The sequence below is a fragment of the Aythya marila genome (assembly GCF_965140915.1).
Source record: "Aythya marila genome assembly, chromosome: 1".
Classification (NCBI taxonomy): Eukaryota; Metazoa; Chordata; class Aves; order Anseriformes; family Anatidae; genus Aythya; species Aythya marila.
Genome location: NC_139042.1, coordinates 141,038,122 through 141,054,644, shown reverse-complemented (window position 1 = coordinate 141,054,644; position 16,523 = coordinate 141,038,122). Strand labels below are relative to the sequence as shown.

The 16,523-nt window shown below is 43.9% G+C and overlaps 1 protein-coding gene across 2 annotated transcripts in view; it reads right to left on the bottom strand.

Moving 5' to 3' along the window:
* Positions 1-11,270, bottom strand: part of RERG (RAS like estrogen regulated growth inhibitor) — a 109,985-nt gene extending 98,715 nt beyond the window's left edge. For both annotated transcript variants that reach the window (XM_082759725.1, XM_082759724.1), the window contains exons 1-2: positions 11,178-11,270; positions 9,643-9,815 (exon numbers count right to left, since the gene is read on the bottom strand). In XM_082759725.1, the coding sequence (XP_082615851.1) occupies positions 9,643-9,703 (61 nt within the window). In that variant the 5' untranslated portion in view covers positions 9,704-9,815; positions 11,178-11,270. The remainder of the gene's footprint in view (positions 1-9,642; positions 9,816-11,177) is intronic.
* Positions 11,271-16,523: the final 5,253 nt, after the last annotated feature.

Below are 16,523 nucleotides of genomic sequence, written 5' to 3'. Positions count from 1 at the left end.
GCACAGCAAAGAGGTTGGTAGCCCACTTCATGCTCCATGCTTTGTAAATAAGCTTGTTTGGCCAGAGCTGTGCTTGGGTAAGGAGGCATCCACTGCCAGAATGAGTGTAAGACCACGTGGTGCTGAAGGACATCTTTCTAAATAAATACATATATACATAAGGATGCTGATATTCTTCTCTACTCCAATAATCTCTTGTGACCTAATGTGCTCCCTGTAGATAAAGGCCAAGTTTTCTTAATTAGAGATGAATTTCCTGAAACTTTGCCTGGCAATATATCTAGCAGATATGGACTCATGGGACAAGCTCATGCTGTGGATCACTATTAAATTATTTCATGTTGGAATTTAGCTTGGAGCAGAACCAGTTCCAGTGTATGTAACCACAAGCATCCAATTGGGTTAAGCAGTAGTGCTTGGCGTCACTGATTCTGCCACTGAGTTTGGTTAATACAAAGTGTTTGTTTTGGCACTGATACTCTATGCCCCCTTTTTGCAGAGTGTGGGGTTGTTGTGTTTTTTTCTTTTTCTTCTTCTGCTCCCCATGGGTCTAATACTGCATTCTTCTGTGGTGACTCTTCAATACATTTTTATTTATTCTGCAGCCCTATTTCAGTGAAGAAATAAATAGCTCACTCTGATTTTTTGGCTTCTGTGTTCTTTCTTGCACTTTCCTGTTCTGAATGCAGGACTCAAAGCTCTCACTTGTAAAGCTCCTCAAGGGCACAGGTCAATGGCTGTGTAGGTCAGGAAAAGATTATAGTCGACAGCTCTGTACAGCTGCCTTCCGCCATTGTGGGGAATGGGATTTTTGTTTCCCATGGCAGGCACAGAGATAAGCTGCTGACAAAGGTCGTGGGCCTTGCTATTCCAGCAGAGGAGAAGCAGCCCTCCAGAGAAGTGTTCTCCAACTTTGACAGATTATATTAGTTACATACTCAGAGTTGGATGGCAAATAAAGCTGTGTGGAGGGGAGAGAGAAGGTCCTTTTATGCTGTGGGTCAAAATGAAAGCAAGCCTTACTGGATAAGTAATGAAAGACAGGATTGCCAATTTTGCTTAAATATGTCTTTGATGACAATAAATGTTCTTAATGCTTTATTTAATGCTGCCCATAGTTAATGGCAGAAGATGAGCCACAAAGGGTCTCAAGGATGCAGCAGGGCCTGTGGCAGCTGGGGCTCACACTGTGTAATGGCGTCCGCCTGGGAGTTGTTGCAGGCTGGGTCTCTGCAGGCCTGGCCCTGAGGATGAAGCACGGAAAGAAGGTCTGGCAGTGTGTATGGACTGAGTCTCAATTCCCTTGGTGACTGGAGACTATCAGGCTCCTCTTCCTTCGTCTCAGTTTCCATATTGGCCACTTGAGGATAGCCATAGTGGCGTGTCTTGCAAGGAGGGTCATGGTGATGGCCCTTGTTCCCACAGCCCGCTGGAAAGCTGAAGTGCTGTTCAAGTGCTAAAGAAATTCCCTCCCTGGGAAAACATATCCTGTGCACTCTCTGGCTGCATCCTTCCAGCTTGAAAACTTTTCAAGACATATATCTAAACAGTTCCCACATGGTAACACATCACTGCCCCAGGCTGCTGCTTTTGCTTGTCTGCAGCTTCCCTTCTGCTGACCCCTGAGTGGCAGCAGCAAAACAACCTGTGAACATCCAGAGCTCCATGTGCTTTCAAAAGCAGGCTTGATGTTTTCAACATACTCTCTCATTTTCCTGTGTGCAGACTACTGTCTAACATTTCTGGAAAGGCAGCCTGTGACTCTGGCCAACTTCTATGGCATTTTAAAGCCGCACATATGTTTAATATATCTACTACTTCCTTCCCCAGGGTTTCATGCTTCTCTTGCCATTCATCTTTTCATACTGTATGCATAGAAGGAGTTATCTCTAGCGTCACTACTGTAATGTATGGCACTTCCTAAAATCTACATGGCAAATCCATTAGAAACTCTAACAGCTGCAGACTAACTCCAGCAGCATGCATGCATGGTCTACCTGGTTGGAAACAATCACAAAAAGAACTTTTTCCATTCAGAATGATGAAAAGGCAGTAGAAACAGATGCATCTCCCTTCTCAGTTATTTTTCCAACTCTGGGAAGAGAAATGAGTCACTGAAATCAGGGGAGATGGTTTAATCTGAGGTGAATGGAAGGAAATGCTAGCTGAGACAGCCAGCTATTCAGAAGTGGTGAATGGCTGTGTAACTTTGTAATGGGCATGAGACTGACCCTCCCACCGAGAGCCATCTGCAAAGAGCACACAAGTCAGTAACGGACTTCCTTCCAAATTGATGGGACTTCAGACAAAGCCACAGCTCACTTGCCTGCTGCTGTCTTGCATCAGTTCCCCTACTCTCCTGTTCACCACAGTGCTGTAGTGCCTGCCAGGGGCATGGTATAGGGTGCAAACCTTTGTTCAACTACAAGCAATGAGTGGCAGCCCTGGAACCACAGCTCAGCTAAACCCTAAAGAACTTTGTTGATCCTCCCACTTTTAGGCAAAGTTAGTTTCTATACTAGTTTTCTATATTTGAGTGCTGTAAATGTATAAGGAGCAATGGTGGCACAAAGATATATGCAGAAAAAGAAAGCCTGCTTGGGAAATACAGACTTACATTGCTTCTCTTTCTCTGCTATGAAGCCAAAATAGGTGAATTTACCCACTTTTATGACTGACTCTAGCTACGTAAAGCTACCCAGTATTTCCTCTTTTAATCTGCATGAAGCAGGCCTCACACAGTGAGTGTCTAGAGCAGTCTAAGCTGGAAGCATCCTCCAAATCCAGGCCAGAGAATGGTTTCTAGAATGGCAGGAACCACTTCAGAGTGTCTGTCCTTTGCTGCATCACTGCTGCCAAGTCAGCTCATCTGGATCTCATGCCCTGAACTTTTAATGGTGTACTGATAGTGTCAGTAAAGGGTAATGGAATAGCTGAAGATGAGGAGTAGAGATGGGAGGAACTAGTACATGAAGAGGCTGAAAGCACAGCTGTAAATACAAGGTTTTAATGTGAAATACAAAGCAGAAGAGTTTGTACACAGAATTCAGGAAATGGGTATTAAGACAGGCCAGAGGAGAGGAAAGGGTGACAGCTGAGGAGAAATGAAGGAAAAGTATGTGCAAGGCAAGAGGTCGGCAGGGATTCCAGATGGCAGGGAAGTACGGAATCAATTGCCAGAAGTATAAAAAAAAATTAACATTAGAATTTCTGAAAAGAACCATTAGGGTCAGGAGTCTGGGAGATAACAGTGCATTCAGTGATCCTGTGGGGAATTGCAGACTGACCAAAGCATTGCCAGGCTTCATGGTAAGCAGGCACAGGATGTCTGGGACTCCACCAGGAAGCTCTTCTGTTGTCTATCCCAGTGACTGCTGGAGACAGAAATGGGCAGGACAGCTATCTTATCAAGGCGAGCACTGCAGGGGGTGGCTGAGCACAGCCCAGAGAGAAAGCTGTGCTACATACATAAATCTTGAATCCTGGCATTCCTTCCACAGCAATCAAACAGCAGGCTATATTTAACCCAACCTAAACAGAAACAAAGAACAGCAGGAGTAGACTTAGCTCAAACAGCTGCCACCAGCTGCTCAGAGGGGACGCAGGTAGAGCCAATGTCAGATGCAGTTAAATGAGATGGAACAGGGAACATAGCTATGCCTGAATGAACAACGCTGGCTTTTGGTTAGAGAATTTCTGCATTTTATTATTTCATGGTTAGCCAGAAGGGAGATCGAATATCAAATAAAGCAGAACATGAATGCTTTTTACACTGGGGGCAAGGCTACAGTGAACTGTGGGCAAATAAGTAGAGGAAAAGGAGGAGGATGAAGCAACAGATGCAAGCAGACCATCTTGCTACTCATGGTAAATGCTTCTTTCTGTGTCTAGTCCAGGTTCTTGGTGTCCAGTCTCCTCAGTTCTAGCATAACAAGAATCAATGAGTCCTGATTTAAGAAAATCCAAGGAAGGCTGGCTGACTGCTGATTAAAAGTTCATATCCATGTGGTACGATCAGTGGGGCTTCTCTGGGCAGCACGCTGAAGGTGTCCATATGTACTGCTGATCCCCTCAGCTTGGTTAATATACCCTTTGCCCATCTCCAAATACAGATGTGTAGTGTTGAAGCCACTACACCAGCCCCTGTCCTTGTCAGCATGGCTAGGACTTTGAGGACCACACGTTCATGGGTATCAGTGACCTTATTGACTGATTCATGAACCAAGGGCTCATGCTCTGTATACACATCAGTGTCATCCACTGGATGGAAGTACAGATAGATCACGTTACTGCAACTAGTTGTTTGCAGAACTACCTGCTCCTGAGGGATGTGTTTGCACACTTAGTGGCAATAAACTGTCACAAAACCTCACACAGAGTGAGATAGTTACTGTTATGTTTCTACCACTATATATATGCACACATGAACCACGCTACCTTCAATGAACCTGTTCTTGGATGAACCGTTTACATTTCAGAGGTGGCAAAAAGTGGGATTGTTTAATGAGTACTTTACTAATGAAATACTAATGGATATTTAATACAGTGAGTGTTGAACTTGATCACTGAACAATTACACGTCTGGTTATCATTACCACTCTTAAACACAAACAAAAGAAGCAACTCATCTACTTCATTGATGAGGGGAAAAAAAACAACAACACAGTCCCCTTCCACCCACTTTTCTGTATTTCAGATGCACCTTATTACAGTAATGCTCCCTAGATACATCAGTTGGTTTAGTGCAAACTTCACAAGGCAGAGAAAACTGCCACAAAAGCTTTGACTAGAGCTGTGAGCTTGCTGACTAATCACTCACTCCTTAATAGCTCATGTTTCCTTCTCAAAAGTCCCTGAAATGAACCTAGTGGGGGAAAACATCTGAGCAGGAATTTATGAAGTATCAAATCATTTCGAAATAGGCCTCTTTCGCAATAACTGGTACAGTTTTCTGAAAAAGGTGGGGCTGAATTCAGTTCCATGACCAGACCTTGCCATTAGAAAGTGAAGTTTCAGTTAAGTCCCCAGATAATGGAGACAAAGACAGGTTTGTTGTAGGTGTCTCTTGGTTGGTTGCTGGTTGCATTTTTTCTATAGGAACTTCCAAATCCAGGTATCTTTTTCCAGGTGTGTTCCCCATCCTGGGTTAGGCAGGGGATATAGCATAAGCAAACATTCAAATCTGTTTGCTCAGGACATTTCCAACTGATATTAGAAAGACTGAGGTTGGTGAGATCCCCATTTCTCTGATGGGGCTGACTCTTTGCAGGGAGTTATTTACTGATGCCACTTTATCAATCATCCCCCTGTACAAATGCAAGGAATTGGGCCATTATAGGATCAAAAGATTGACAGCAGCCTCATGTCTCGGGCACCTTATTCCATAAGAAAAGGATTTGTGTAGCTGCCTAGATGCAGGCATGTATTCACCAGGGAGCTTGTGGGGGCTTTCGTATCTTCCATCCCACTTGAGCACCAGTTAAAACTATATGTACTTTGGTGTCACACAGCACAGTTGCAGCTGCATAGTCCATCCAGACAGATGAGAACTGCATCTGCCCATGGCTGAATGCACCATACATGCAAGCACACAGACTTGGAGTATTCAGCCTGGCATATACCGAGAAAAAATGCAAGTTGGATAGCACATGCTGCAGCTGGATGTTCTCTCTTTTTTGGCCAAAATATAAAGGCTCCTAAGCACAGGTATTTTGAGCATTCATAGTCAACTGAGTTATGAGTTGGAAAATCATCAGCCATGCAGCTATCCAGTACATGCCCTTCTTTTCTCCTGCTGGTTAATACATTTTCACTCCTCTGCAGCTTTCTGGGCACGTACTGTACCTTGTGATGACATGGGAGAACAAGGCCTTTAAGTCTTTATTAATTGTTACTACTGTATTTTTAAAAAGAGCTATTTAGGAAATTCTAACTTTTGTTACCATAGGAATGAAGCTATAAGATTCAACAGAAGAACAATTTAAACAGCAATGTTTAAGTAATTCAGTTTTAATTCTCCTCTCCCTCCAAGCTTCTCTTGGACATAAAGAAAAGGACTTTAAAAGCTCTCTCCCCCCCCCCAATGCCATTTGACTGTAGCCCAAATTAAGAGATGATGCCCTGCTATCTATAAGCAGGGCTTAGCTTATGTCCCTTCCCACCCATGGAGCGCCTCTTCTTCTTCCTGAGCAAAGCAGCAGCAAAGTGCTCTGTGGCTTAGGCAGAGCTCCTCATTGTTCTTTTCAGCTAGCTTAAAGCAATGTTTATGCAACAGTTATACAGTAAAAAACTGGGAGAATGAAGCATCCAGTCCACTGGATAAGAGTGGGTCTGGATGTTTGTACCCAGTGAGCTTGCCCAGGAGAAACCTGAGCTGATCAGTGATTTACAGCTCAGTGCAATTCTGATCTAACTGCCTTAATAGACCTCTTCTAATTGCCCCTTTCTGAGTTGATTCACTCCTATGTTTTTATTGGAAAGATTTAGGTCAACATTAAGTTATAAAAAAAAAAAAAGAAAAAAAAGAAGAAAAAAAAAAGGCTGAGTTGATTAGCTAATTCTGCTGTAATTCTGCTAGTGTTCTCCAGCAGGCAGAGGGGAGGCGAGGAAAAGGAGGAGGAGAAGAGTAAAAGCTGACACTCGGACTTGCAATTCCCCTGTTTGTTTTCTAAACCTTTGAACCATGGAAACTTGATAAGCAGTAAGAAAGTAGAGAAAAGGTTTATTTTCTTTGGCTTTAACTCTTCTTTGAGATGCTATCACTACTCTGACTTGTGAATGGTGTTCTAGTTTCCCACCTTCTGGTTGGGAAAGTTGGATTAATCGGCAGGGACTACTTTGTAGAACAAGGAGTCTTGCACCCTATTAAACAGATGTCTAGTATTAATGACAAGATTAGGATGTTCACCACCTCTCAGTAATAGTCATATCTGTATTGACTTTCATGGCGCATGAGGGACAGCTATAATTCTTATGTCCCATCCCAGCACAACACTTGTTTCTTCAGAGATGCTTTGATTTGCTAATCCAAAGCCCCTCTCAGGAACTGGGAAAGGATCTTTTCCAGGATATTACAGTATGTGTCTGTAACTTCACAGATGTTGTGAGGTGTTGAAGCCACTTGCAGAGTAAGAACCTAATGCCTGGCTCTTCTTCAGAAAATGAAGACAGAGCTAAGAAAGCAAGCCAGTGACCATATTTTGGCATGACTTTCTGGCAATTACAGTAGCCTTATTTTTCACCCAATGTCTCATTTTCATCACATGTATCTAGTCTGCTTTAGTGTCCTGCCTTGCATTCTTGCTTCTAGAGTCTGGCTTACCTTTCATCTGTCTGGCCAAGTCTATGCCAGTGACATATTGCCACGGGATCCTGTCTCTACACTGTATTACAAACTGGCCACAGGGATAAGAAATGACACAGGAACCCTAAAAAAGCCATTAATCTAGTAGGGTACTTATCTGCCAAATCCAGTTATCTGGAGACTACTTTGTGTCCAGCTCTGCTTTCAGCAAAGGTCTAACAGCGCTTCCACGTTGCTACTGTTGGTTACAGGCAAACAGGCACTTTCAGACACCACCACCACCCCTCTTAGTTCTCTGGAATTGGCTGAGTTGTCAGAACTGAATCCTTTTATGGGAACGTACAAGAGGGTTTTTCATAAGCCAGACAGAAATTCTGGGAGGCAGTTGCTGTTCTGTAGAGGTGGTTGGTAGCACTCCGTAGCCTCTCCACCCTCTTAAATTCACCTTTGCTGTGCTGCCCACGTATTTGTGCCTTCATTTTGACACAGATTCACATGCGTGGTAATAATCGAAAAGATGGGATCTTAGTCATATTTTATGTAATATCTCCCTGCATCTCAAAGGAGAGAGAAAAAAAAAAAAAAAGAGGAGGGGAATTCTGAAGGACTGGAATGTTTTTATGGTATTACACTGAAAACAATCTCCCACCTATCTCCAGGACTACAGGAAAACATTTTTACCATAAAATCCTAGTTTTCTGAAATCTATTAAGAAAAAAAAAGTGTACTGTGGACAAAAATGAAAGACTGTTGCTGATCCAATGCTGGTAGGGCATTTTAACAGAGCATTTAACTTGTAGTTTTGCATTTTTAAAGATGAAGTCTCAAAAGGCTAGAAATATCAGAGTAAGGGGAGATTCACACTAGTTCGATTTTCATGAAAACTTTTTTTTCCCTGAAAATTTCCTGAAAAAACAACCACATAAGCCATCAACTAAATGTAAGATGAACCAAAAGGAGGGCCACTTAACTTACTTGCAAAACTTGGAAGGAATGGTAAAATACCAAAATAGATTTATTAAAGCTTTTCCATTTCATAAGGTATGTGGGAACAAGGTGTGGCAGGGGTGAGGGCAACAGGAGAGAAGGCACAGTTTAAACTTATCCCAGTATATTAACAGCATTCCCTCAGGTATTTTATTCAAACAGGTAGAATTTAATCTGCATTGGCTTTGTTTAAGTGGTGTAATCTCTAATGACCTCTGCCTCATATACGCCTTTTTTCCTGAAGGCTGACAGAACTACTTCACTGATAGTGTTCTGCTAAAATACCTTTGGGGTAAACATACTTTCATAAACTGGTTCCAAAGTTAACGAAACGATAATAGCAGTTTGTGGGCCACAGTCTTGACAATTCTAACATAAAAGTGACTTTGGGGAAGCAGAGTTGGTTGACAGCAGCTGAGAGTCCAGCCTAATGCTCTTATAAGTGTGTCCTGTCCCTGGCTTCTCTTGTGCAGATTTCTCTCAAATAAACAGCGCCTTAAAATTCCAGACTGGTACAGGAGCATGATTAGACTGAATCTTCTTATTTCCTCATCCTTACTGTGCATAGACATGTGAGAGTGGTCCTCAAGCTGTCAAGTTAATGCAACACCGCTGAAGTACCTGAGAAAGCTTGCAACCCTAGGGTTACACTCATTTGTCTCATCAAGGGAAAAGCTGTCTAAAGAAATGGATTTTTAACATTTATGCCTCCCCCTTGTGTTTCTCCTGTATGAACTTACCAGACTATGTTTATTTCTGAAAAGATCTCTCTGAATGCAAACTTTACACATCACATTTCGTTGGTTTCCTGCTAGGTACATAAATCCAAGAGAACACAGAGAAAAAGAATCCATTGAGGTGCTAAGCCTAAACTTTCCCACTGAAATCAACAAGAATAACAGCAAGCAACACCTATCAGAAGTCATCCAATATTTAACAGAGGGTCTGATCTTAAATGGATCATAATATAAATAACAAATAAGAAAAATAATACAAATACCTCAAACATGCACAAGCTGTGAAGGAACAAACTGAATAACACTAATTGCCTCTGTTCCAGTGGAAAAGAGGAATCTTGCCTCTGGCTTCATGAGAAGTGGCACTGAGTTGGTGTGTGAAGTTCTTGTTTTTTTTGTTTTTTTTTTTTAAGCAATAGAAGTACTTTTATTTGGAGAACCTGGAGAAAGTAGTATAAAAAGCAAGGAAGAGAGAAGCCCTGGCCTTATCCTGACCTCTCTGACAAGAACAAGTTCACAGCTGTCCTTTTGCACGAAGAGTTTGTACGGTGCTGCACAGAGGGAGTAAAAAGTTACCTGATGACAAGCAGAAGGAAAACCAGACAGCAAACATACCTGACTTGCCCACACCAGCTCGACCAAAGATCGCCAGCTTCACTTCTGCGCTCTTAGCCATGCTGGAGGAACGGAGTGTCGACAAATTCACTTGATTATCAAAACTGAGCAGAAGAACTGTTCCCAGCTCCTGTCTTCAGCTTCACCATGTCATCATGACGTCAATGCAGAGCCTGGGGATGAACACCACGAGGATGGAGCTGCAAGGAGCCAGGCGCTCCCTCACTCCCCCTTATTTTTTTTTTGAAGTCATGATAATTGATGCTATGCTCCAGCTATAAATGTTGCATTAACACCACTGACACATTTGGCACTGTTTGTACAAAACCTACCGTAAGCTTTCTAGCTCTAGCTGTTTGTTTCAGGCTGGCACTGTAATACTGAAAGAGGTCCTTACTCAGCCCAAAGTACCCACCTCACAGCTCCACATAAGGTGCCTTGTTCTTTTTTTGTCCTTAGGATGCAATTGCTTACATTTGCTATATTTGCCTTAACTCTGATGAATTAGTTTTTGTATTTAAAAGCCATGACCACTCAGCAGTGCTGCCTGCAGATAGCTGATCTTTCTTCAAGCCCTCCAATTCCAGAAAGGTTTCAATTACTCAGCTGCAGTTGCTTAAAAACCTCTAAGCACTTGTACCTTGCTCATTCTGCTAAACAAAACCATACCCTGAAGTTCTCTAGCGCTCCTGGTTTAAGCTGCATCAAGCCTCATACATAACATTCACAAAACGTGGGGTTAGAAAAAGGATGCCAGAATTTCTGGTGATATGCTTTTAACTGGACACATAGGAATTAGCTCTATGCATGGCTGTGCTGCATGACCTTGAGCAAGTCACCTGACATTTCCTCGTCTCCTTGACTTCTCTGTCCTGCACAGCAGATACCATACCACTACCCGTCTTTGTAAAGTGCTTTAGGATCTTGGGCAAACACTGTTAACTATGATGATGATGATGACCTTCAACACTGAGTAAAACCTCAAAAATTTGTCTCCCTTCAAAACAGAGTAGAACTTTATGAACGCAACCTGTTATGAAGGTTTGCCATTGCGCTAAAATGACCTCTCGAGCCGTACATCTAACGGTGACACGGGAAGCTCTGGGTTATTATTACCTGCTCTAAAGCAAGCCACGTTTCAACCGCGTTCCTTGAACCGAATGCCTGAGGATTCTGTCTCTCGGAAACAGCTCAGAGAAAAAGCGAAGCGTCCTCACCCGGAGAAGGGTACCAACCTCCCTGCGCTTGATTTGGCGTACCAGCGAGCCTCAGCCCACCGGGCACGACCCGTTAACACTCCCCGGGCGCTCATCCCGTGCCGGGCAGCCCTGGGGAGCTCTCCGTGTCCCTGCCCTCCCGGGGCAGCTCCCCGCGGCCCCTCACCCATCCCCTCCGCCCGGCACCGCTCACGTTTTCTAGCAGGCAGCGACCCATCGCCGCCCCCCTGCAACTTCGGCTGGGCTCCGCTCCCCGGCAGGTGCCGCCCACCGCTGCAGGGCGACCCCGGGCCCCACCGCCCCCGGCTCGGTGCTCACCTCCTCGCCTCTCCGGCCCCGGGGCGCTCCCGCCGGAGGCAGCGGCGCGGCCGCGCACTGCGGGCACCCCGCCCGCCCCCCGCACGGCTCCGGCTCCGGCTCCGGCTCCTCCGGCGGTTCTCGGTGCCCGCAGCCCCGCGGCGGCCCCTGGCGGCCGCCGGCCGCAGCTCGCCCGAGCCCCGCAGCTCCCGCGGAGGGTGGGTGGGTGGGTGGGCGAGCAGCACCGCCCCGCGATGCTCCCCCTCTGCCAGCCTCTCCCGGAGCACCGCGCGGCTTTCCTGCAACTCGGCGTGCTGGACTGCAGCGCGGCTTTTCGTGACGTGGGATAGTGCCTCTTGTTCGCCTTGGTAAATCGTGACTAAAGTCGCTGCAGGCTCGGCTGCGTCTCAAGTGCTCGCTGTCCTTCGCTCTTATTTGCTTGATGCTGCTCTGCGGTAGCACCCTGCACAACTCTGTGTAGCGTCGGGTGGGCTCTTGCTGTCCCTCAAAGTGGTGGACAGGTTGTTTCATCAGACTGTTTTCTACTAGCACCTCACTTCTTATGTGGCGCTCCTCCTCCGTGCAGCCCCCCATGAGTTATGGCAAAGGAAAGCGTTGTTATTTCAATTTGCAAACGGGGAAAATGAAGCATGTAATTGCATCAGTGCATCCAAGAGGTCAGAGCCAGGGATAGAGCTCTGACATGGTAGGACCAAATTCATCGGACAACTCTTACTTCCTTGTTTATTAAACCACCTGGTAATGTAAAGATACATTAATAACAGATGTGAAGCAGAGCTCAAAAGCACTTAAAGTTCGGTGGATGTTCCTCCCATGTTCCTGTTCCAGCCCAGATCTGAATGAGATACAAGACGAGTAAAAGAAACAGCTCTCCCCTCCCTGTCCTTCTTGATGCAAAATTAAACAAAAGTTGGATTGGAAAAGATCTTCCATGAACCAAGGCTCTGCACAAGAGCACGATGAGCATTTAGGAGGCAGGGCATCAGCCCGGAGGAGAAATGAGCACCTACTATTCTCTACATGCTGTGCCAGCTGCAGGCACTCGGGAGCAGATCTTAAAATAGTTGTACTGCATATCATTCAAAAGCAAAAAAATTAGAAGGCAGATGTGAAAGCAGTAGTGTGGTTTATGCTTTACTTGTTAAAAATAAATGCTGAGGCTTTAAGCCTTCATTCTTTGTTTGGTTTACATAATTTAGAGGGATTAGCTTTTTCCATCCTCCTAAGAGAGCAACTGGTGAGTGTCTATTTTGCATCTGGGGAAATGTGTGTTAGTCTCGAGGCCTGACATTTGTTTTGTGTCTATGGAATGCACCCTGCATGGGGCTGTCAAATTAAATATGATAACAGGCTTTTCCAAAGCAGTAGATAATTTATTGGTCATTAAAAATCCTAGTTGCTGTGCAGTCTACTTGCGATGAAGTCTCTTGTTGCCAGAGCATAAGAATTCAGTAAACACTAATCCTGGACACAGGCGAATGTTTCAGACTGTTGACACCCACAGGCCCAGTCCAGGACCACTTCAGTTGCTGTTCATTTCCTCTGGCCTCACTGCGCTTATCCTACATAATGTTGGTGGGTTTGGGTGCGGGTTTTTTTTCTTCCTGAAATGGGTTTTTATATCCATACATCAAGGACTACCTTGCTTTGTCCAAAGTGATGGTTTGCCTGCAATTGTGGCTGGCAGTGTGTTTTCTCACTGGCTTTTCCACTTGTGCCGATTGGAAAACATGCTTATGGGTATTATCCTTTCCTTCACTGGTGCTTTGGGAAACACACCCCTTTATATAGGCTCTTTTTCTACAGTGTCAAAGCAGATTAGTGTGCCTGCCCGCTGTCATCAGTGACACAAACCTGTGGCTTTGTGACTCTTAGGGGCAGCACTGCATGTCATAAAAGGGCAGAGCAGGTAACCTCCTCCCATTTAGTGAGCTCAGGCATTGCCGACACATCGCTGCTAAATGGCTGGGCCCAGCCATGCTGTGAATTTGGGGACTGAAAGTCCTCAGCTCTGTGGTTTCACCAAGGTCTGTAATATGGGCCTCCACCTCCTGATGGAAGGGTTATACCTACCCTAGTGCCCCTGTTGTCTGCACCTGGCTGCATCCCTTTTGATGGGGTCCCACAGCTTGTCCAGAGCAAGGATTTTGGCTCATTTGTGGTCTGGTAAGTACTTGTAGTCAGCCAGTATCTACAACCAGAGGATTAGACTACAAAAGTAAGTTTGTCAGTAACATTAACGACTGAAGAGCAGATAATGAAAGAGGAAAGAGAACAACTTGAAATGCAGGTCAAGTCCCAGAGTCTAAGTCTAAATAAAATGCTGCTTCAGGATCAATTAGGAGAGGTACATCCAAGCAGTGGTAGTTGACAGAAGTATCTTAGAAAGACTCACAGTTTTAGGTACTAGTAAATAATACTGCCCTGGCTTAACAAGATACTTAAGCACTGCCAAAGTCCGGAGTGTTCTTTCTGGCTGGCCTGGGGGTGCCACCTGTTCACCATCAAGCATCACTACTGGCATATGATTTTAATTCCTGTTGTTTAAGGTGTGTTTTCTGGAGATGTTCCTGTTGTGAAAAACAATGGTGTATGCTTCCTGAAAGGTGGTGCTATTTTTCCTACCAAAGCTGGAGTTTCTATGGTAGATGACATTGTTGCAGGTTTCAACTTCTGAAGCTAGATTTGAGCATGGAGTTTGGTGGGACTCATAAGAAAGGAAAAGATGACAGAGACCTGATTTCACAAAATCATTTGGAAGTCTCTGAGTCATATAGAAATTGGTGGCACTTTGTCTTCTGAGCACCTTTGTGCAACTGTGTCCAAGTGTCTGCAAACTGTAGAGCACATCATGCCATTGGTGGCACAGACAAGGAGACAGACCCTCCTGGTAATGTTCCTGCAATAAGGAAGGGTTATTGAGCTCAGGATCCTGCAGTAAGGAAGGACTATTGCCTTTGCTGATGCTTTGGAAGAGCAGCCTCAACCTGCAGGAAGGATTGCTCCATAGCAGAGCACACCTGGTCAGAGCTGGATGCTCATCTCAAACAGCAACCCATCAGTGAGTTGCCTTCATAAGGGTTGCCTTTCTACCAGCGCTATCCTGAGAGTGAGATGATGTTAAATTAGTGGTAGAAAAAACACTGGATAAATAGCACGTTAACACAAATATTTGTAGCTATTACTAAAGGTTCACAGGGAAACATTCGGATTGTTTTCTTCATTTTCACAGAATATCTTCCAAATGTTTCTGTGTTGGCTTCCAGCAATGTACATAAATCTGTTCAGTTATGCAAATCTAGTGCCATGAAAAAAAATTGCAACTTTGTTGTTAAATTATGGACAAACTTTGTTGTTAGTTTGGTTTGTAGTCATTATGAAGCACTGCTGTTTTAAATTAATACTGCCTTTTCTCATATTTTCCCTCATGGCTCATGAAACACTGAGTTTATAACGATGTGTTTTCTGAGTGTATGTTAGGTCCTTAAAACTTTTCTTTCTCTCAACTTTTTTCACACTATATATAAGAAAAAAAACAAACACATATTTTTAAGATACAGGATTTATTGCTTAATAGGTGTTTATTTCTAGTGCAGCGAACAAGACCACAATTCTGGAAATGTTTGTTTGCGTTTAATTTACACAGGCAGGCTTAATGGAGTAGCTAAGGAAGCTACAGCTCCCCGATTAGTATAACCTGATGCCATGCTAACTGTGGGTCACCTCACACGGAAATATATATGCAAGTACAAAGTCCCTACACATACATTATCACTGTGATTTTGCTGTATGTACAATTAGTACAAGCCTTAACGGAGATTTAAAATCCAAGCAGATACTGAAGGATATGAATTTTAGGTTACAGCCAGCCCTGACTCAAAGCTCTGCAGCAGCCTCTACTTGCATTGCAGCCATGGGGAGGAAAGCAGGCTGCAGAGTCACTTGTAGAGTCTGTGCTTCAAAATTTTGCACCATTTGTCTTCTCAAGGTGCCAAAACAGAGCACTGGAGATGGAACTAGGATGTTCTTCACAGCATCGTGTGGATCTCACACATGCAAATGCCTCTATGCTGTGTCCTAATGCAGGCCTTTTGTCACAGGAGGCATTTGGCATGTTTGCACAGACACATAAATACATAGCCTGGCTTTCTGGCAGTAGCAAGAATTTCATCAGGTTTATTTAACAGTGATACATGTGCAAAGTTGAGAGGCACAGCTCAGTAGGAGCTATGCTAAGTAGATTAGCAATGCATAAGGTCATGTTTTATAACACATAACAAATGGGTACACTTCCAGAGAGGCTACAGGAAAGATGGGGAGGGACCCATCATCAGGGAGTGTAGTGATAGGACAAGGGGTAATGGCTTTAAACTAAAAGAGGGGAGATTTAGATTAGAAATAAGGAAGATGTTCCTTACTCAGAGGCTCGTGAGGCACTGGAACAGAGTGCCCAGAGAAGCTGTGGATGTTCCATCCCCCAGAAGTGTCTAAGACCAGGCTGGATGGGGCATCCTGGTTTACTTGGTGGGAGGTGTCCCAGCCTATGTCAGGGGGGCTGGAACTCAGTGGTCTTTAAGGTTCCTTCCAACCCAAAACATTCTATGATTCTATTGCCCACATTAAAATGAATAAATTCTGCTACTCTTTGTTTCTTGTCACCTGTGCCATTGACTAGGTTGTATCCTGGCATTCTTCCATTAAAAATGGGCATGCTGTGACTGCACACTCACTGGAATACAGTAGAGACTGTGCTGAATCCATCACAGTTTAGTCCCCCATGAAAGGCTTTGTTCTTTGTTCAAGTTTTGCTTTTCTGATATTGTCACTTCCTCACTCACATAGAGATCCTTTAATAGGTTTTTATTAATGGACAATTGATTGATGTATAACTCTAGGGTAAGCAGGGTGACTGTAATCTCTTGTGCATATACAGAATGATTAAATACTTACATGCCTGAAAAAGTAAAGAATTCCAGTTTCCACACCGAAGTAAGTTTGGACAAATAATTAAATCACTGACATAATATTCTGCAAGGTAGCTAGTGCTCTTTTAATAGAGAGATTTGTGTTATGGTTTTAATAAACTACAGGTATAGAATTAAAACCCACTGGTAACAGTTGCAACGAATTTTGCAACAAATGTGTAATACCAGACTTTATTAATGAATGAGTTACACAGATGTGTCATCTTAATTTCTTACAGATGTATTCATGTTCTTTGAAAAGACCAGTGGAAGTTATCATAAATTCATTTGCTATTCATGTTAATGAATGCTAGCTCTTATTCTTCCTCAACGGTGTTATGATTGCAATCTGGATTGCCATAGGGACCCCACTGTAATTCAT